Here is a 20,297-nt window from a genome sequence, read left to right as displayed (position 1 = left end):
GCTTTCCACCTAGAGTGGTATTCGGAATTGCATTACAGACAACCAATCACGTCCGGCAATCACGTTCCGGTTCGGGTTCCCACAGCGTCCAAAGAGCTTAATGGATTCATCTTCCCTCATCCAAAACGGACACTACATCCACTTCAACTTGGGGTTTTCCATTTTTTTGTTACGGAAACTTTTTCGTCCCTTTTTATCACCGAGACTCAGATATGACTATGGAAAACGCACGTGTTAGAATGCACTCGGACCTCGGTGGTGTCCTCTAAGGAGCTAAATAAAGCTAGCCTATCCTTTTTGGCACATGTTTTGGATCGAATGGAAACCACGTAGAAGTTAATTTTGTGTGGTTGAAAAGGATTTGTTTGGAGTAAAAACTGACTCTAAACACTTAGAAAGAATTTCATAAATCAACGTCTCTTTTATAGCTCTTAATGAAGTCTCGAAAGAACTTTCAAAACCAGGAAACGTTCTTGTTTCTTATTTTTATTTCATCTCACAAATAGTCGGCATTGCCAATTTTGGAAAGAATTCAATATTATCCTCAAATTTATAAAATGCTAGCCCATGCAAAATGTTTACTTTGAACCCTGGTGTTGGCTGGTTCTGAAGCATTCAATCGTCGTGACTCGATTCGAAAGTAAAAAACTTCATTTTACTGCCAAGCTGCGATCCGTAGGGTGTATGCTGGTCTTTTACGAGTTTATTGGCTTTCTCCTCCTCCGGAAAAATGCGCTGGAAACAAATTTGCGCCACTCTTGGAAAAAGCCGAGATCCGAGTTTTAGATTGAAAAGTCATAAAAATAATAACTCTACAAGAAAGAACGCAAGCGTATCGATTAACTTGGATGGTCGATGATGATGCTGCGTGATTTAAAATTTATCACATCCCACTGTTTACAATAATAAGCAATAAAAAACTTTTTTATGGGACCAATCAATGGATCTATAAAAATTCACGAGAAAAACAAAAAAAAAGCTTATGATGCAATAAGTTCATCAATTTTCGATCACAACTAGAAACCGTATGCTCTAATCTGATCGTTAAAAAAATCCCTAAGGAATGGAACTTCATTTTCCTTTCCTTTACCTTTCTTTTTTCTGGCAGAATGGAAAGTCAATGTGTTTAACCAATATCAATAGTAAAATGAAAAAAATATAAAAGATCACTGAAATCTGAAAGAAAACCATTTCCCAAACAAATCACTGCGTGAAACCTTTTGGAAAATGGCATCTGCCTTATTTCAAAAACCAAGTGGCTCTATTATCACACCGAAAATCCGTCATACAGCGGTAAATTGTTCCTCAGAGAGTGAATTATCAACCGAGCGTAGACCAGCAACGGTACTAACCGAGTCGGCCACAAACCAAACGGCTCATTAAACCAAGAGTGTAATAAACACACGTACACTCTCCTACTGGATGCCGACTTATAACTTCATCAGTCAGGGACATGAACAGCATGAAACCCCTCTCCAAACAAGTGTATGTGAGTGTGGGAGACCACAGTTCATAAAATGTTCTTTCTCAACCATCAAACAAGTTTGTAAATCACACCAAACTACAAACTTTCCCCGTGCATGCCAGATGCAGGCGGCATTCGAGTTTTTCCTTCCGTTCCGCATTCCACGCCTGGCCTCGACCTCATCACTCACCACGTTCAATTGGGGGAGGAGGAGTTTTGCAGGGGGATGAAAAGTGAGAAAAAAATGGCTGCACAGGTTGCGCCAAATCATCATCCATCAGAGCTACCCCGACCGGCCGAAGAGTGTTCGCGAGGAAATAAACAATTCACAAGGGTGTTGAAACAAGGGTTGTGGAACGTTTTGCACGTCACACCGTTGCTTGAGGGAATTCAATTAACAGATTTAGAAAAACTTTGTCCAGTGATTATCGTTTGGTTCGTAGGCGAAAGTTAACGCTACGCTATGTTTTCGCTTCTTTCAGGTGTACGAAGGTGACGATGGAGAACGTTTCGAACGGAACTGGCTCTACTGGACCGGTGCCAGAATGATTTACAGGTAGGAATCGAATGATAGACCCGCACGTTAAACCTTACGCACTATTTCCTCCTTCCTCCACCACCACAGGTACCTCCCAAAGACGGCCGGCTTGCGGCGAATAACGCTTCACAAAAGTGTCTCCTCACGGGGCGACAAGATGTACTTACTCCTGTGCGAGTGTGCCGACCTGCTGAAGGACCTCTCGGCCGCGGCCCTTCTCATCCCGGCGTTGCGGGCCAGGTTATGCGGCTACACCGGTCTGTACCGGCCAATTCAAACCTTCTAGGGGCTCGAACCGGAAACACACTTCATTACCATTTTGCGACTCTATGCTCAATGAAAAAAAATCCATCCGGCGTGTGGCGAAACGAGATGGTGGCCACCAACACCAAAAACACAAAACACAAAAACAAACACGGTTGTGCAAACATAAGCAAACAAACGGTAAGTAGAAACCCCGACGAGGGCTCGATTTCACTTCTTCTGAGCTAAGTAACTTCAAAACCTAGAGGCCAGGTGTAGTGAACGTAGCCCGCGAACGTGTAGACCCCGCAACCGGAGAAGTTAATAAAAATATGGCTTTACTTTTCGATCCACTCCGAAGCATGATAGATAGTCGCCCCATCGGTGGCGATTTGTAGTGATTCCGATTTTGCTAATATTAAACACATTTCAAACCACCCCGCAATGTCGCTGGGGTAGAGTTGGGCACATTCGAAAAAGTGCATTGCGGGGAAGGAGCGATATGGTTAGGGATGGTAGGAACTTGTACAAATGGGTATAGAATTCAAAGCAATCGATTCGCTTTACCAAAAACCAAACACTTGCCTACTCTATGGCTTTAAATAAAGCATCTGTGAAACGATTATTTCCGACACACCACTCGAAATGGGAATACAATGGAATGTAAAGCGAGGAGTTTACTAGTACACAACAACAACAACAAAGGGACAACCTAGGTGTCCGAGCCCCGAAAATGGTCAGCAGTAGAGCAAACTTCCTCGTCGCAACATTTCAAAGCAACAAACTATAATAAAACAAACTGCCATAAAGGTAGATATCAATATCAAATAAATAACAATTCAGGTAGGGCAGGGAGAAGCAATGCCTACCTTGTTACAATAAATTACCACATCAAACTCACCAAAGCAAACCGACAAGGAATGAGATGGTTTCACAATGGTCGAAATGGAATACAATCATTGTTGATGAGTTCATATTTACAAAAACACAAAACACAGCCCCTTCAAACATACGCCCCTTTCCACGTACAATGTTGCAAACCAGTGTGATACAATTAAGTACAGACATTTGAACCGGCTTGGGTTATAGTGGAGTATCAATATACTCCACGAATAAATATTGCTTACATTTAAGAGGGATTCATTAGATACGGATAAAGGTAAACCGTGAAGAACGTGAGCGTTATTTCTCTAATCTAATTTTTACAATCCAACCCTAACTCGAAAAAAAAGTACTACGCATAAACGGTTGCTTTTTAATTTTTAAATCAATTTTACCTATACCCGCGGAACGGAATGTAACTTTCCCACTTATTTAGTGGCCAGAGAAAATATATTGGTCCAGTTGTATGCAAAAATGAGTTACTCACATGTGGTCAAATGTTGAACTGGACGAAACTACGGTCAAATAAAGTGCCACCATAAGATAGGTTTAATGGAAATGGTTTAAAACGCATGTTAGTCGGTTAAGGCGATGTCGGTGGAAAAGATTTAAAATCAAACTTCATAGATAAATACGTCTCATTTAACGGAAACAAGAAACCAATGGTATAGGAATATTATTGCATGAGCTTGTGGCTTCGGACGGAAACAAAAAAAAAACATTAAAACTTCTGCGCAAACCTATCGCAAACATTGATACAAACATTTTCAAGGAATAACATGTAAACACATTCAAATAAAACGAATCCTTGACAAATTTAACATAGAAAATGAATTGAAGCAGAATAGATAAACTTCTTGTTTTAAAAATCGATACTAGATACTATAGAAGTGGATAAACGATTAAAAGCCAGAAGCGAATGCAAGTGACAAAGTGGTACACGTTGAATATGGAAAAAACAATGCCGCTGTACAGACATCAAGCAGTTTGATGATTTTATACAACCGATTTCAATTTTCGAATTTTAGTAGTGTAGAAAATAACGTGCGAGAGCAAGCGTAGCGTCGAAAAATACCCTAGCATGGCGTATTATAGCATCTGGACCTCCACTATGAAGCTAACGCTAAAAGAAAAGATGCTCGATTTGAAAATAGTCAAATACGCTTACAAATATACCTTCTTACGCTATATTTTGGGGTCCTTGAAAAATAATACATCTGCTTGGAGATTCTTAGTGAAGAAGAAAGAATAATCGGTCATCGGTATCTTGAATTAAACTACTGAACGTTAAAAGTGATTCATTTAGATTAAGTTTGTTTTTACTGTTTTGCAATAGGTCGATCCCGATTAATGCAACATATAAGTTTATTCAATCTTCTTCACCCCCTGCTCATATATAGTGTATTAGTTATGTTCTCCATATCATCAAACTTTGAGGGCTAGTTTTTGACTAGGAACGCTGAAAAGCTGTTCGATTCGATATTGATTCACCCACAGAAAATGTACAACAGATCAACCAAACGGTAGAAAGAGGATCAAATCATCAACCCTCGTCCAGGAATGACGTTAAACAAAAACATAATAAACGCAATTGAACATAATTGAATACTTTTTACTATTCGCTTAAGCATTGAAATAAAGGCAAGAAACAAAGAAGGTAAAGAATTGGACAAAAAAGGGATAAAAGGTTGAAAGATATAAACACTCGGTCGATGATGAAAAAAACGGTGGACAAAAAATATACACACACACAAACACACACCTTAAAAACTTGCAATGCTGTGATACTGATAAATTTTAATGAACTTAATTAAATCTAAGCGCCAGCATTCGCCCTGGCCCCGCCGCGGCCGCTGCTGCTACGTTCCTACGATGCCAGGACACGGACACGGCAATGTGAGATGGGATTTTGTGTGTGAATTGTGTTAGATTTAATCGCGTGGCGATTCGGAAAAGCTTTTTTGAACTCCATTTTCTTTTTTAAAACAAATACGCACCCACCAGTAGAGAGATTTGTTTCAATCAACAGTTGTATAATGCTTTAGTTTACGTCCTTTCAAACCTATGGCCCAAAAGCACCGCGCGGCGCAATATTATTCAGCTATTTTGTTTACGGCATTTGTTTCAAACACCATTCAATATGTCAATCCATTTGCAAGACATCAGAAAAGAGACAAAAATGTTGAGGAAAACACGAAAGTCCAGCTAACGAGTGGTAAATGAGCTCCAATGAACACTGGAACAGTTGACCGAATGGAATAAAGCAGCATAAAAATTAATAAACTAATCAAAGTCGTTTATTATTTGATTGTTCGGAAATCCTTTCTATTGATCGATATCACAATTCCTGAAAAACTAAATACGATTACGAATCATAAGGGGTTCATAGTGTTCGAAACCTAACCGTCATTATTACGAAGTCGACCCTCGGATGCATATCCACAGCATCAACAAGACGACAACAAATGCACCGGTGCGGTTGCCCTTCGATGCGCGTCGCCATAGCAACGGTTCCGTTGGAAGGATGTAAACAAACCAAACAAACCCGGTGCAACGTTCGTCAAAGGACAAACAAAACGAGTCTTCGGATGCAGACAGTGGATTGTGAAATGTGTCGATTGAATTAACAAAATGCCCGATTCTTCACGTACCCTGGGTGATATCGAGGATATCGATAATGCGGAGCTGAAGACACAGCTTAAGAAATGGATCGAAGAGGAAGGTATCGAGACTAATATTCAGCTACAAATGAAGCGCAATTTAATCGAAAAAATGAGCCGCACAGCACTGGGTAAGCAAGCGAAGAACGGAGTGTTTCGGCTTCTCGGTTAGCTCCGCTTAACTTACCCCTTCCTTTTGTTGCACATTGTTGCAGGCAAGAAAATTGCACTCAAACTACAAACCCAGCAGGGCATCGTCCTTTCGCCGCTCGTGCTCGTCCTGAATACACTAGTGGCCGAGTTTCTTTACACACAAAATTGCCACTTTTCACTATCGATTTTCACCAACGAGGTTCCGTTCAAGAACACACTGCCGGACTTTACGCGGTCCCCAAAGTTTCGGCTCAATCACACCGAATTGGGCGAAATTTTCGAAGCCCTCGGCATTGAACACCACACCGGGCTGGTGGAAAAGTACGAAAAGTTCGGCACTGACCAAGGCAGCCGGTCGCTGCTGTACATCGTGTTCAAATCGATCCTAACCTCGGTCAAGGTGCAGGAGACGAAACTGCGCCAGCTAGAACGAGCGGACCGGCGAACCACGAACGCTCGAAACTTGGTGAAACAGCTGGAGGTAAAGAAGCTGCACCGCAATGTGGAGAAACTTTTGCACCGTTTAAAGACGGTCGGCAAAGCGATCACACATCTGGACGAAACCCAGCGAAAGCATCAGGAACAGAGTGTACCGATGGATGCCAACGGAAACCAGTGTAAGGAAGGACGGGACGAAACGCCATCATTGCGGATGTGTTCGGAAAATGTTTCCCGGCTTGTCGAACGGCTCGAATCGTGTACGAAGATGTTCGAGCAGCTCATCGAAGCAATTCAACAACAGCGGAATGAGGATGGACAGCCGGCAAAGGCAGCTACGAACAACGAACACGAAGGAGAAGTCGGTGAAACAAAACGCCCCCGGCGAGAAAAGAAAACTTACACGGAGTTTCTGCACGAGCTGAAAGCGACCGAACATGGCAAAAAGTATGTAGCAAAGTTGCAAAAACAAGTTTCCCAGCTACTCGATAAGGAAAAGTCACAACTAGAGGCAAGGTACGCCAAACGGGTGCAGCAACTTGAAAAAGAGTATCAGGAAAAGATGGAAAAAGCTGCTAGCAGCGTCAAGTTAACGGACACGGCTGTACTACCGGATTCGCGAAGGCAACGTTCCTTATCCCCGGAGCGGCACAAAAAAGAAATTGAGAGTCAACATTTTATGCGAAAAATTGATGAAAAACTTGACCAGCTGTACAGGCAGGAGCGCAAAGTGGATAATAAGCTGGCCACATTACGACACGATCTGCAAAAACAGGAGCAACGCCAAAGCAGTTATTTTGAGTCATTGAAGGCAGCCAAAACGAAGGAAGGTAAGCTAAACGTGCTGCACAGCGTGGAACGTGAGTTGATGGCAACGTTTGAGGACGAAACGAATGCAATCATTCAAAATGCAAAGCAAACGATCGAACAACTCGAAAGGGAGAGTGATAAGATAAACCACTCGTTCCAACGATACCTGCAAAAGCAACGAGAGGACAAGCGAAAACTCATCAATGAAAAGGTTCAAATATGGACACGATACAACGACGAAAAGCTAGAGCTTAATCAGAAGGAACTTTTGGATAGCGTTCCCGATGAAGCAAACGTTGAGCATTTCAGACCGATCTCAACGACGATTGTTCCGGACGTGACGATACCGATTAAGCTACCAGACGATGCGTCCCAGTTTGAGAATCCTTTTCGATCCTTTAATCCACTGAAATATCTTAGACGTGCTCGTCCTATGGAAAGGGCGACAATTGATGTTGCTATCGCTACTAGCACCGATATTGCACAACAAACTTCACCCGAAGATTTGCCTATATTGGAACAAAGCCGGCCAGTTCCCCCCGCAAGGACGAAAGATCAAACAGAACAACTTTCCGAGACGCTAGCAAAAGATACAAGAGATTTGCGACGGAGTATTGAGGAAAACCTACAAAAACTTGACCAAATGACCCGATCGAAATCGAACAGTTTATCGGGAAAGCATCCGGTCATGGGACTGTCGTATGAAATTGAACAACCGGCCGATATGGGTTTAAAAACTCCCGCCAAACCACTCCCAACTGTAGAACCATCATCCAACCGCAGCTTGGACGATTGTTCCAGTGCAGAGCTAGGTTTATCTGACGGTGAAATCGTTGTACCTACGGCTAACAATTACCAATTAGGTGGGGTTTTGCCGGTACCGGGCACTTCTCAAGATATATTGGATTACGCGTCACAAAATAACATCAACGAACGAACCGATGGGAAGCTGCTGAAAGTACTCCAACCACAACCAACGGGTATAACTGCCAGCTTGAGTGATCTATCCTTTAGCAGCGTGACAAGCAAACTTTCCTTCGAGAAAAGCCAAAGTCTAGATGGAGAGATGGACCGCATTTCTACCGGCGCTCGTTCAAACATTTCCGAAAATAGTTGGACATAACGTGAGCTTGGATTGGGATTAAGCTATATTTTAAGCACAAGGTTTCACACTAACATTATTATGGGTTGTTCTAACTGATCCAAAACAAAATGTAATCACCTCCTAGAATTCGTTTATAACTTTTAGTAACCTTTCCTGCCACGAAACCTCTGCCGATTATCGAGCTGTTGAGTAGAATAAGAATAAAACATTTTTTCATCAAAACTCAATCGTGAATATCGTTTGCTGTTAAAACATACCATGGATCTTTTGCACTCGAAGAACGTATTCCGCAAAACAAAGCATTCGTTAGGAACGGATCCATCGGTGCGATTGAGACACTCTCGGGGAGTTTTCTTTTCCTATAAGACGAGAGGACAATATTATAAATGTGTGACGGGATGTGAAGTTCATTTTGATGGTGACTATTCCACTTACCTTTTTGCAGCAATCACTTTGTAGTAAACACATTTTCAGGTCCGCCCGGACGCCGGCACATGCGGATTTGTCCGCAAGCTCTTCGTTTCCTTCGTAGCGCATCATTTTGAAAAAGGTGTCTGAATGTAAAGCACTGATGAAGTAAAAACTGTAGAAAGTACACCGCAACGCACAAAAATCCGGAAGAATTGTTTTGGTTCACAATTTCACAATCACTCGTTTGACAGCCAAGCCGGGCAGTGTTGCGCGGAGATGTTTATGAAATCATTTTGTTTGCCCGGCAGCATTGACAAATCAGCTGTTTATTTATTTTGTAAACTGTCTGTGCACTGTGATTTCCTCGATTCCACCATGTTTCAGCGTTCTTATACGATTCGGAAATACTGTACTCGGAAACTCGGTTTGCGGCTGTACGATGGGCGTGAGAAGGAAAAAATACCACTGCGTGTGGCGGATAATCTCAAACCCTTCCTATCGTTCTACACCTGCGGCCCAACCGTGTACGATTCCGCTCACATTGGCCACGCAAGCTGCTACGTGCGGTTGGATATTCTTCAGCGAATTATGCGACACAACTTTCGCCTGCCGCTTCTCACAGCCATGAACATTACAGACATCGATGATAAAATCATAACTCGAGCCAACGAGCGGGGTATCCCGTGGCAACAGCTAGCACGTCGGTATGAGGATGAGTTTTGGAGCGATCTCAACAGGCTAAACGTAAGGTCGCCGGACATCAAACTACGCGTTACCGAGCACATTCCAGCTATTGCTCGCTTTGTGAAGACTCTTATCGATAAAGGATTCGCTTACCATACTTCCGACGGATCAATCTACTTCGAAACTAGTAAATACGAACGCTATGGGAAATTGCAGAAAGTTATCATGGAACAAGCGAGTGCTGCTGCCAACTCCCAAGGAGGGAAACGCCATCCGTCCGATTTTGCTCTATGGAAAGCTTCAAAGCCCGGGGAACCATTCTGGGCGACAAATTTTGGCAACGGACGACCTGGTTGGCATATAGAGTGTTCGACGATGGCAAGTCACGTGTTCGGCAGCCGGTTGGATTTCCATGCCGGTGGACTAGACCTGCGCTTTCCGCATCACGAAAACGAGGAAACACAAAGCTGTTGCTATCACGACGTTCCAGATTGGGTGACTCATTGGATACATACGGGTCAACTGCATCTAGAAGGACAAACGCATAAAATGTCCAAATCCTTGAAAAACACTATCAGTGTAGCGGAGCTGCTAGAAAAGTATGAACCGGATGAATTTCGAATGCTTTGTCTACTTTCTCACTACAGAAGTGCGATAGAATTTGGTCCGGAATCCATGACGACTGCAACAAACGTTCTACGAAAATTTTCTAGTTTCTTCGGCGATAGCAAAGCCTACATCGATGGGCTGAAACCTGCGTCGTTCGATGCTAGTTCGGAAAGCTTGCTGGCAAAATTGGTCGAAACTCGAGCTACCATTGACGGTCTTTTAGAAAATGATTTCAACACTGCAAGTTCTATACTTGCCCTCGGTGACCTGGTCTCAGCCGTACAAAAATCTATCAATGGCCCCGCACATCAAAGCAACACGTTTGAGGTGTCCCCACTGATCGGAGCTTCCAACGTCGGTGCGGTTCTAGCAGTAACTGAATACATCCGGGAACAGCTACTCTCATACGGGTTGTGTTCGATTGGGAATAGCCAGCAAAACAAATCGATAGGAGACACCGTCAATATTTCTCTTGAACGTGTAGTTGACGCTGTAGTGAAAACACGCAGTGAAATCCGTCAACGAGCCATCGATACCAAAGATCAGCAACTTTTCCACATCTGCGATCAATTACGGGACTCACTGAAGCATTCGTCGATTGAAGTGAAAGATCATGGGAAAACATCTTCATGGACTTTTCTCCGTAAAGTGTGACTATAAGTCCTGATAGCTTCAAAGAAAATAAATTGAAGAATAGTGTATGCTCGCACATACCTGTTTAATGTGTTAATTATGTTTGAATGTCTTTACAGCGACATTTCCATCACACCGTTTGAAAACTAAATGATGCAATCTTTAAGTATCCACAAAGTCCAATGATCCAACCTATCTCTCGCCCTCAAAGTTCATATACGTTTACTTCAGCTTGTCCTCCAGGTCCTTTAGGCGGCACTTTACTTCAGGCGCTGTGTCCTTCTGCAGCTGGGTCAGTATTTGAGCAAACGTTTGCTGCACTAAAGCCATCTCCGTATCAACCGTTCCCCTTTCTTTAGCCTTCAATTTCTTCGCCAATATGAGCATTATGTTCAGGGCTTCCTTTTTGAGACCAGTGTGTGGAATTGCTTTAAAAGAAACAAATTAAACCATCATTAAAAGGCGATCCTTCGCGCTGTCGCTATGTCTGTCTTACCCGATAGTTCAACAATCGCCGCTAGCACGATACGACAAATTGATTCCAAAACGCCATTTTGGTCATGGTCGACTTTAGCTTTCTTTTCACGATTTCCCCCTTGTCCACTGGCATCGGCTGCTTCATCTACTTCCATCGTGTTCACGGTCATGTCTTCCTCCTTGCGAAGCAACGCCAAACGTTCCAGGAACCGGCCGAGAGCCTGCAGCAAACTCAACTGCACCTGGCGCGTGTTGGATTTCAAACACTGGACACACTTTTCAACAAACATTTTCTGATAGCGACGCTGGGTTTCGATCGAATTCTCTGGCCATGCTTTACCCAGAGTTTCACAGACCGTTTCTTTGAGCTGCACAAGAATGAGCATCTGCTTGCTGCGCTCTTCCGTGGTCACGTATTCGCCCGACGCATTGTCGTTCGAGCTACCGGCCTTATCGCTAGAGTCCTGCTGTTTGTCCAGCAAATGCCAAACCATATTGTAAACCTCCTCGAAACGATCTACCTTCAGCTCGTCGAGAATGTTACCACCATGAATGTGTGGCGGATAATCTCAAACCCTTCCTATCGTTCTACACCTGCGGCCCAACCGTGTACGATTCCGCTCACATTGGCCACGCAAGCTGCTACGTGCGGTTGGATATTCTTCAGCGAATTATGCGACACAACTTTCGCCTGCCGCTTCTCACAGCCATGAACATTACAGACATCGATGATAAAATCATAACTCGAGCCAACGAGCGGGGTATCCCGTGGCAACAGCTAGCACGTCGGTATGAGGATGAGTTTTGGAGCGATCTCAACAGGCTAAACGTAAGGTCGCCGGACATCAAACTACGCGTTACCGAGCACATTCCAGCTATTGCTCGCTTTGTGAAGACTCTTATCGATAAAGGATTCGCTTACCATACTTCCGACGGATCAATCTACTTCGAAACTAGTAAATACGAACGCTATGGGAAATTGCAGAAAGTTATCATGGAACAAGCGAGTGCTGCTGCCAACTCCCAAGGAGGGAAACGCCATCCGTCCGATTTTGCTCTATGGAAAGCTTCAAAGCCCGGGGAACCATTCTGGGCGACAAATTTTGGCAACGGACGACCTGGTTGGCATATAGAGTGTTCGACGATGGCAAGTCACGTGTTCGGCAGCCGGTTGGATTTCCATGCCGGTGGACTAGACCTGCGCTTTCCGCATCACGAAAACGAGGAAACACAAAGCTGTTGCTATCACGACGTTCCAGATTGGGTGACTCATTGGATACATACGGGTCAACTGCATCTAGAAGGACAAACGCATAAAATGTCCAAATCCTTGAAAAACACTATCAGTGTAGCGGAGCTGCTAGAAAAGTATGAACCGGATGAATTTCGAATGCTTTGTCTACTTTCTCACTACAGAAGTGCGATAGAATTTGGTCCGGAATCCATGACGACTGCAACAAACGTTCTACGAAAATTTTCTAGTTTCTTCGTCGATAGCAAAGCCTACATCGATGGGCTGAAACCTGCGTCGTTCGATGCTAGTTCGGAAAGCTTGCTGGCAAAATTGGTCGAAACTCGAGCTACCATTGACGGTCTTTTAGAAAATGATTTCAACACTGCAAGTTCTATACTTGCCCTCGGTGACCTGGTCTCAGCCGTACAAAAATCTATCAATGGCCCCGCACATCAAAGCAACACGTTTGAGGTGTCCCCACTGATCGGAGCTTCCAACGTCGGTGCGGTTCTAGCAGTAACTGAATACATCCGGGAACAGCTACTCTCATACGGGTTGTGTTCGATTGGGAATAGCCAGCAAAACAAATCGATAGGAGACACCGACAATAATTCTCTTGAACGTGTAGTTGACGCTGTAGTGAAAACACGCAGTGAAATCCGTCAACGAGCCATCGATACCAAAGATCAGCAACTTTTCCACATCTGCGATCAATTACGGGACTCACTGAAGCATTCGTCGATTGAAGTGAAAGATCATGGGAAAACATCTTCATGGACTTTTCTCCGTAAAGTGTGACTATAAGTCCTGATAGCTTCAAAGAAAATAAATTGAAGAATAGTGTATGCTCGCACATACCTGTTTAATGTGTTAATTATGTTTGAATGTCTTTACAGCGACATTTCCATCACACCGTTTGAAAACTAAATGATGCAATCTTTAAGTATCCACAAAGTCCAATGATCCAACCTATCTCTCGCCCTCAAAGTTCATATACGTTTACTTCAGCTTGTCCTCGAGGTCCTTTAGGCGGCACTTTACTTCAGGCGCTGTGTCCTTCTGCAGCTGGGTCAGTATTTGAGCAAACGTTTGCTGCACTAAAGCCATCTCCGTATCAACCGTTCCCCTTTCTTTAGCCTTCAATTTCTTCGCCAATATGAGCATTATGTTCAGGGCTTCCTTTTTGAGACCAGTGTGTGGAATTGCTTTAAAAGAAACAAATTAAACCATCATTAAAAGGCGATCCTTCGCGCTGTCGCTATGTCTGTCTTACCCGATAGTTCAACAATCGCCGCTAGCACGATACGACAAATTGATTCCAAAACGCCATTTTGGTCATGGTCGACTTTAGCTTTCTTTTCACGATTTCCCCCTTGTCCACTGGCATCGGCTGCTTCATCTACTTCCATCGTGTTCACGGTCATGTCTTCCTCCTTGCGAAGCAACGCCAAACGTTCCAGGAACCGGCCGAGAGCCTGCAGCAAACTCAACTGCACCTGGCGCGTGTTGGATTTCAAACACTGGACACACTTTTCAACAAACATTTTCTGATAGCGACGCTGGGTTTCGATCGAATTCTCTGGCCATGCTTTACCCAGAGTTTCACAGACCGTTTCTTTGAGCTGCACAAGAATGAGCATCTGCTTGCTGCGCTCTTCCGTGGTCACGTATTCGCCCGACGCATTGTCGTTCGAGCTACCGGCCTTATCGCTAGAGTCCTGCTGTTTGTCCAGCAAATGCCAAACCATATTGTAAACCTCCTCGAAACGATCTACCTTCAGCTCGTCGAGAATGTTACCAAGGGAGCGCAGGGCGTGGGTTCGATAAACGGCTTCCTCCTTGCGACATTCCTTCATTACCGCGTCCACTATTCGCTGGCCATGGTTGCTCGCCTCTTGGTTCAATTTCTTGCACAGACCTGCCAACGCCTGCAGCAACTTTTCTTTACCCAGAAAGGTCCGGCCTGTGACATTGTTGAGAATCAGATCGATCAACCGAAGGCGCACCGGTTCGTCCAATGAGGCGCTCATTTTTGACGCAAGCGTATTGGTAGCAGCCCCTGCCTGTGCCTTTAGCAACCAAGAAGGATTGTTCAGATTCGTTTCCAGGATCGTCACGATCGCATCCAAATTCATCCGCAACCCAGCATCACCGGTATTGATTTCGTGCCACAGCTCCTGCCACAGCTCAACGGTCGATTTGCTCTCCTCCGTTACCTCCTCGTGCATGGCGAAAAACACCAGCGGCAGCACGTGCCCGCTGTAGTCCTTCAGCACCTCCTGGTGCCACTTGTTGATGGCCTGTATTGTCAGCGGAACCGCTTTCGATCGGGAAACCTGCTGTTCGAAGTACAACTCTTCGAGCTTCTTGAACAGTCGCTCAATCGATTGCTCCTTGGCCGTACCGATCAAGTGGCCGATGGCTGAGGCGTAGTATTTTCGCACGGTGGCATTACGATCGGACAGGCTGGAGAAGCAAGCGCCCAGGTATTTGCTCGTCAGTGGCTGCATTTCCGCACCGAGATGAACGCAAACGAGACAGATAAAGTGTGCGCAAGCCACTTTGGTACCGAGACTGACACTCGTCTTCAGTAAATCCAGCACGGCAGGTGTCATGCGCTCCATGGTCACGTAATCAATGTGGCGAATGCACTTGGTAAGTGTTTCCATCGTGTAATGTTGCTTGGCTGCTTCCGCACGCAGTGAATCGATTGCTTCCTGCGTTCCACTGCTCGATTGTCCCGAAAGCATCGTCGAAAGGGTGGCGAGCTTCGTTGAGTCCAGCTCGCCCGTTGCCTGCAGCAAACACGGTACCAAACTGGTCAGATGGGGCAGTATAAGCGCCCCGGCCGAATCAATCAACTCCGACAGAGTGCGAATGCTGAGGCGTCGTATTTCCAAGACGGTGTTCGTGACACCTTTCTCCAAAAACAGTGGAATGATGGAGCTTGCCACGTTTAAACCGGACTTGCTGTGATCACTGGATGCGGCCACAACGCATACCTTACTCAGCACATTCGCGGTTCCTTCGGCGGCAAGACGAGTTCCCTCGTGAATGTCGTCCATCACGCGAAACAGCTGACTCCACAAGTACTGCAGCTCCGGTTCCGGAACGGGGTTCAAATCCGTATCCATCGCTTTGCTTGTATCTTCTTCCTGCGCCTCATTACCCGAGGCTTTACGCTTTAGGACCGTATCCGAACGTAGTTTCAACCCATTGCTGCGCTTGATCAAGTCCCGTACGGCAAGACAACAAGCGATTCGCGTACGCCACTCGTTGCAGGTTAGGTTTTGCGAAACATCATCCAGTATCTCCCAATAGTACTGCTCTATGGTGGCCTTCGAGTCCGACACGACCGTATCCCAGATGGTAATCATCTGGTTCTGTATCTTCGGCGTCGGATCGTACTTGTAGCGGAACAGGCGCGGCACAATCTTACCCAGGTGGGGTTCCATCTTCTGCTTGGCCGACTTCGAAATCGACTGCAGTCCAAAAGCCGCTCCGAGTTTGCTGTTCCACGTCGCGTTGTGGTTGGCGAGCTGCATGAACTGATAGATCATTTCCGGTTGGTTGAGATCCGAAGCTAGGCTGCACAATTCTTTGTAGGTTGAAAGGTTGCCTCTACAAGAAACAAAACGAATGAAAACGACGAGCGGTGACGACAATTTTCCACTTTCCTGGGAAGCCAGGCCTTACCCGGTCGGTGCCTTGCCGAGAACGCCTTCCTCGAACAACTTCGTATCGGCGGCAACTTTCTGCACCTGTCGTCGACCACCAATTAGCTGATCGATCAGTAGATTCGACATTTCCTCCTGGCTTTCATTGTCGGAGAGTGAGAAAATAATACCCATCGCTCGTGACGCTACGTCCTGAATGAGTTCTACGAAGTCGAGAAAGAGAACAACCACGAAGCAAATGTAATTGATGCGCAAGGAAAAGGAATATCTCCATGAGATCTTACCATTGTCCTCCCACAGCAGGTCGGTAAGTGCAAGTTGCAATATTTGCCGATGCTCCTGAACTGGACGACGTTGGGTGCAGTTTTTCACTATCGCCAGCAACCAGATGGCACACGCCTGCTTTAGATAGGCATGTGTTTCATTCACCTGCTTCACTAACTCGATCAGGAACCATGACAACGTATCGTCGTCCACATTGCCTACTGTTCCGTCTGCCGTTTCGCACTTGGGAAGACCCTGCAACGTGTACGCAAGCGCCTGACCCATGGCAATATGCAACGCGGGATCTTTGGTCATCTTGAGTAATCCCAGAAAGCGAGACAGCACCTTCCGGGCATAGTACTCCCGATCGCCGACGGCCAGATAACCGAGGCAGTGAGCAGCATCCTCGCGAATCTTTGCCTTCGTGTGCGCACTCTGCAGCAGCGTCATCAGCGTTTCCATCAGCAGAGCTTTTGTCATTTTGACCGGTTTGACCTTTTCGTCGCCATCCGTTTCCATCTTAGGGTCCTCCTCCGGAAGCGGTAGAACCGAGCACGATCCGACTAAGCAGAGACTTCTTATACCCGCTGATTGAAGCAATGACTGCTGTTCGTTCAACAACGAAGCCAGTAGTTCGATCAAATCCTTTAGAGTGTTCCAGCCTTCACCCGGCAACTCACGAGCATTCTTTTTCAGCAACAATTTTCTGTAGACGGCGTTCGATGCCGCCAGTATGGAACCATGACGGGTTTCAAGCGATTTCGTACCCAAAGTTTGCAGTTCCTTCACCTGTCGGTCAAACTCTTCATCGTTGCTTACGTAGGCCAGCAGAATCCCGTACACTTTCGCAATGAGGATTCGTGTCGGTTCGGAAATTTCCTTCAGCGAGGCTTCCAGCGTTAGCAGCAGATCACGGTTCTCCTCCACCAGTTCATCCGGGATCGCATTTACCAGGTCGTACAAGCATGTCAGTTCGGTGATACCCTTCCGGGCGATAACCAAACGGCGCACGAGATCGTGGTACTTCACAATCGTGTCCCGATGCCCGTCGGCCACTAGCTTCCGTAGGAAAGCGGTGAGCTTGAACGTATCCTCATCATCGACCGAGGGGTGTTTATTAACGCCCGCATTGAAAAGCATACAAATACGCAGATAATCCAGTATCTCGAGATACGTGTCGAATCCGTAGGGAAGCTTTACCTTACCGTAACCCATTCTATCGACGATGGTGGCCACCTTCCGCTCCGACTTTGTTGACACATACTCCACCATATCGCAAAACGATGGTAAGACAATGCGCTTCGGTTCATTCGTTGGTGCTAAGGGATTTTTCTTTCCCTCCTCTTCCGCTAACAACAAGCTCGTCGACTGTTGCTTTGCACAATCCTCCACCGAGAAAATGGCACCGTAATTTACGTGATCTTTCTTTGATACACCGTACAGGTACGTTGTCATCATTTCACGCAACTGTGGGCTCTCGCCGCAGATGATGAGCAAAAGATAGCGCGAGGGAACGTAGAAGTCTGGGAAACATGTGATCAGAAACACCGAAGCCACATTCTGCACGATGCTAAGCTTCGATTCCGCGTTCTCCGCGAGCAACGCCAGCAACAGATGTTGGTTGGCATTCGGGACGAATACTGGTTTCGGGGCACCCTTTTTAGAACCGCTGGCAACTTGTTGGTCAGTGGTTTCCGTATCTACCTGTGACCCCGGAGGCATTTGCTTTCGCCAATCAAACGCTTGAGCCAATGCAACCAACGCCTCACGGATGGATGAATGCAGCTCGACCGGAGCCTGTTTCAAATGATTGAAATACTGTCCAACGAGATGGAGGTCCTCGTTGACAGCAGTAGGACAAACGGTGGCAAGTTGCGCAATGGCACTGTATGCTGCATTCTGTACCTCGTTCGGTTCCTCTGATGTCGTGCCGATAAGTTTGGCCAGTCCCGTTAGCAAAACCTTTGCTATTTTATTCAACAAGTCCGTTTCTCCACTGAAAAAACGACAATGAGACATTAGTAAGACTGAACCTTAAAGCATTACATGTTTACCTTGTATTATGTATGTACGTACTTGTTAATCAGCTTATAAGCAAACTGTAATGCCAATACCTTGCACTTTTGATTGGTGTTTACTCCAAACAGCGACTCGAAGATCACCTGTATGCCGTTTGCAACGATAATCCCCTTGCCACGGCATTTCAGCAAATGCTGGAGCAACTTTTGCCGTACCCTAGCGCTGACGCCACTCGTCTTACGATCGGGCAGTTTCGATCCGTTGCCCGTAAAGAGCGTGTACAACGGTGTCGACAGCTTCGGATCGGTCCATTCTAGCGAGCTGCAGATCTTGTTTAGCTCACCAATGGCCGGCGTGGCAACGGAAAACCTTGTGTCAGCCGACGCCACCACGAGATGTGCCAAAATGTCTGGCTCGGGAAAAATACCACCGCAAAGAAACCGCACGATACCCTTCTTTAGCTGCTCCAATTCCTCAGCCTTCGGAGGTTTCGCAGTAACACGCTTGAACGAATACACGCTCATGCCGGGTGGAACGTCACTGTCCGGAAGCGTTCCGTACGGCAGCAGCAGCACATCCATCAGTATCGAAAGAAGCTGCTGCTTAGTGTGCGGTTTGTTAGACAACCCTAGCAGTTCCGCACGGCTTTCCGGATCTTCCGGTATCTTGATCTCGCCAAGCAGGGGCAATACCAACATCAGTATTCTGCAATCATACGAAGAAAGCAAAGTGTATTAAACCATGCTACACACTCGGCCTAGCTCCTCACTTACCTGTCCTGATGTGATTCCGGTTTCCCCTCTAAGCAGTTCAATAGTACCGGTGCGAATTCCGTTTGTTCCGCGATCGTTAATCGCGGGAAGCCCATCGTTATGTAGATGATTGCAAAGTTCTAAAAAAAGACATGATCATTTGTTTCAGTTCTTTTCTTAGATTTGAGATCTTTTTGATTTGAGAGCAACTTACAATGAGAAATAATGAATCAGCCTGTTGATACTGCGCCAGGAGTGGTGTCAGAGGTATCTGGATTTGATTCCTCGATTTAAGCCGCTTATTGATATGCGTTAAAATCTCCATGACCTAAGCACGGAAGAAAAAAATTTAACATTCTTTGGACTCGAGAGATGGCACTTAAAGGAGATTTTTTAACCTTACCTTCTTGCGGACATTTTCGTTCGGCGAAGTTATCTTAATCAAAACCGGAGTGAGAAACTTGTTCACGGTGGTTTGCAGCTGCTCGTCCGTATCTGCATATCCCAGTCGAAGGAGCACACGTTCCAGCAGCTCTGTAAATATTCAAAATCACAAAATTGATGCATTCGTTGTAGATGCGAAAATGCACAGTCATCAAATTCGCTCTTTAGCATAAAACGAACTATAAATCCCTGCTAATCCGGGACCGTTGCGTCAGTTCTACATACCCAATTCCTCCGTCGGATTACCAGCCATTCTTGCAGCAGTATTGTATAAACAATTCCACTAAAATATCACAATAATTATGAACTTTAAGCAGAATGTAAACAGAACGAAACGGATTCTTTTCGACTACACAGAACCGATGCAATCACAAAGATGGTCTGTCAAAGCAGATGCTAAATAACGAGCCCTGTTTATAATGCATAGTGCACACCCGGCTATTTCAAATCGATTTGAACTAAGCCTACCGTTTCCATCGCATATTTTTCTTCACTCAACTTTCTACTGGCTCAGAACATTTCAGTAGATTCTCGTCTGATTTTCTCAAGAGCTTTTACACACTTTCTTTACAATGATATTCTAGTTACATGTTTTTCATTGAATAACCGGCTTTTTTGACAACTAATCGATAAAAACCAGCAACAGGTGATCGTAATGTAAACGTAAACAAACGCTCTTTTCTGTTATTTTTTTATAGTTTACGTTTTTATATGCAGCCTGAATACTTGATTCGAGATTATCATTCTTATTGAACGCACTGGCATGTGTTGTTATGTAGTTGGTAACGCAAAAGGAGGA

At 45.2% G+C, this 20,297-nt stretch overlaps 6 protein-coding genes across 8 annotated transcripts in view; 4 read left to right on the top strand and 2 right to left on the bottom strand.

Annotated features, from left to right (window-relative positions):
• Positions 1–2,289, top strand: part of LOC131258800 (uncharacterized) — a 42,745-nt gene extending 40,456 nt beyond the window's left edge. The window contains exons 6-7 of the mRNA XM_058260182.1: positions 1,948–2,021; positions 2,091–2,289. Of these exons, the coding sequence (XP_058116165.1) occupies positions 1,948–2,021; positions 2,091–2,289 (273 nt within the window). The remainder of the gene's footprint in view (positions 1–1,947; positions 2,022–2,090) is intronic.
• Positions 2,290–5,759: 3,470 nt separating this feature from the next.
• On the top strand, positions 5,760–8,312 carry LOC131258862 (restin homolog). The gene is made up of 2 exons (XM_058260250.1): positions 5,760–5,919; positions 6,004–8,312. The coding sequence occupies exons 1-2, from the start codon at positions 5,760–5,762 to the stop codon at positions 8,310–8,312; spliced, it is 2,469 nt and encodes an 822-aa protein (XP_058116233.1).
• LOC131258863 (cytochrome c oxidase assembly factor 5) lies at positions 8,311–8,940 on the bottom strand. Of its 2 annotated transcripts, none has more exons than XM_058260251.1 (3): positions 8,730–8,940; positions 8,552–8,653; positions 8,311–8,476 (listed from the first exon to the last, which is right to left on the bottom strand). In XM_058260251.1, the coding sequence occupies exons 1-3, from the start codon at positions 8,832–8,834 to the stop codon at positions 8,435–8,437; spliced, it is 249 nt and encodes an 82-aa protein (XP_058116234.1). In that variant the 5' UTR covers positions 8,835–8,940; the 3' UTR covers positions 8,311–8,434. The 2 variants fall into 2 exon arrangements, with proteins under 2 accessions (XP_058116234.1, XP_058116235.1); XM_058260252.1 differs by having other exon boundaries at positions 8,552–8,647.
• Positions 8,941–9,073: 133 nt separating this feature from the next.
• Positions 9,074–10,704, top strand: LOC131271885 (probable cysteine--tRNA ligase, mitochondrial). The gene has a single exon (XM_058273452.1). It carries the CDS (start codon positions 9,081–9,083, stop codon positions 10,650–10,652), a length of 1,572 nt encoding a protein of 523 aa, XP_058129435.1. The 5' UTR covers positions 9,074–9,080; the 3' UTR covers positions 10,653–10,704.
• LOC131271884 (proteasome-associated protein ECM29 homolog) lies at positions 10,699–19,751 on the bottom strand. 2 transcript variants are annotated; one of them, XM_058273450.1, is made up of 10 exons: positions 19,724–19,751; positions 19,458–19,588; positions 19,269–19,382; positions 19,076–19,194; positions 18,360–19,007; positions 16,304–18,279; positions 16,039–16,222; positions 13,706–15,963; positions 11,128–11,244; positions 10,699–11,059 (listed from the first exon to the last, which is right to left on the bottom strand). In XM_058273450.1, exons 1-10 carry the CDS (start codon positions 19,749–19,751, stop codon positions 10,854–10,856), a joined length of 5,781 nt encoding a protein of 1,926 aa, XP_058129433.1. In that variant the 3' UTR covers positions 10,699–10,853. The 2 variants fall into 2 exon arrangements, with proteins under 2 accessions (XP_058129433.1, XP_058129434.1); XM_058273451.1 differs by lacking the exons at positions 10,699–11,059; positions 11,128–11,244 and adding an exon at positions 13,194–13,547 and having other exon boundaries at positions 13,616–15,963.
• LOC131259909 (probable cysteine--tRNA ligase, mitochondrial) lies at positions 11,487–13,190 on the top strand. Its single transcript, XM_058261519.1, has 2 exons — positions 11,487–11,577; positions 11,636–13,190. Exons 1-2 carry the CDS (start codon positions 11,487–11,489, stop codon positions 13,138–13,140), a joined length of 1,596 nt encoding a protein of 531 aa, XP_058117502.1. The 3' UTR covers positions 13,141–13,190.
• Positions 19,752–20,297: the final 546 nt, after the last annotated feature.

This window comes from Anopheles coustani, chromosome 3 (genome assembly GCF_943734705.1).
Source record: "Anopheles coustani chromosome 3, idAnoCousDA_361_x.2, whole genome shotgun sequence".
NCBI classification, from domain to species: domain Eukaryota; kingdom Metazoa; phylum Arthropoda; class Insecta; order Diptera; family Culicidae; genus Anopheles; species Anopheles coustani.
This window is presented reverse-complemented; position numbering and strand designations above follow the sequence as displayed.

Excerpts from the sequence above, each read along its gene's own strand:
- LOC131258863 (XM_058260251.1), bottom strand. The coding sequence starts at position 8,834 with ATGATGCGCTACGAAGGAAACGAAGAGCTTGCGGACAAATCCGCATGT. Across the intron at positions 8,654-8,729 it reads AAAGTGATTGCTGCAAAAAG|GAAAAGAAAACTCCCCGAGA; the intron begins GTAAGTGGAATA and ends CTCGTCTTATAG. Across the intron at positions 8,477-8,551 it reads TCGAGTGCAAAAGATCCATG|CTCGATAATCGGCAGAGGTT; the intron begins GTATGTTTTAAC and ends TCTACTCAACAG.
- LOC131259909 (XM_058261519.1), top strand. The coding sequence starts at position 11,487 with ATGAGCATCTGCTTGCTGCGCTCTTCCGTGGTCACGTATTCGCCCGAC. Across the intron at positions 11,578-11,635 it reads CTTATCGCTAGAGTCCTGCT|CTCGTCGAGAATGTTACCAC; the intron begins GTTTGTCCAGCA and ends ATCTACCTTCAG.
- LOC131258862 (XM_058260250.1), top strand. The coding sequence starts at position 5,760 with ATGCCCGATTCTTCACGTACCCTGGGTGATATCGAGGATATCGATAAT. Across the intron at positions 5,920-6,003 it reads AATGAGCCGCACAGCACTGG|GCAAGAAAATTGCACTCAAA; the intron begins GTAAGCAAGCGA and ends ACATTGTTGCAG.
- LOC131271885 (XM_058273452.1), top strand. The coding sequence starts at position 9,081 with ATGTTTCAGCGTTCTTATACGATTCGGAAATACTGTACTCGGAAACTC.
- LOC131271884 (XM_058273450.1), bottom strand. The coding sequence starts at position 19,751 with ATGGCTGGTAATCCGACGGAGGAATTGG. Across the intron at positions 19,195-19,268 it reads CTGATTCATTATTTCTCATT|AACTTTGCAATCATCTACAT; the intron begins GTAAGTTGCTCT and ends GTCTTTTTTTAG. Across the intron at positions 15,964-16,038 it reads CTCGGCAAGGCACCGACCGG|AGGCAACCTTTCAACCTACA; the intron begins GTAAGGCCTGGC and ends TGTTTCTTGTAG.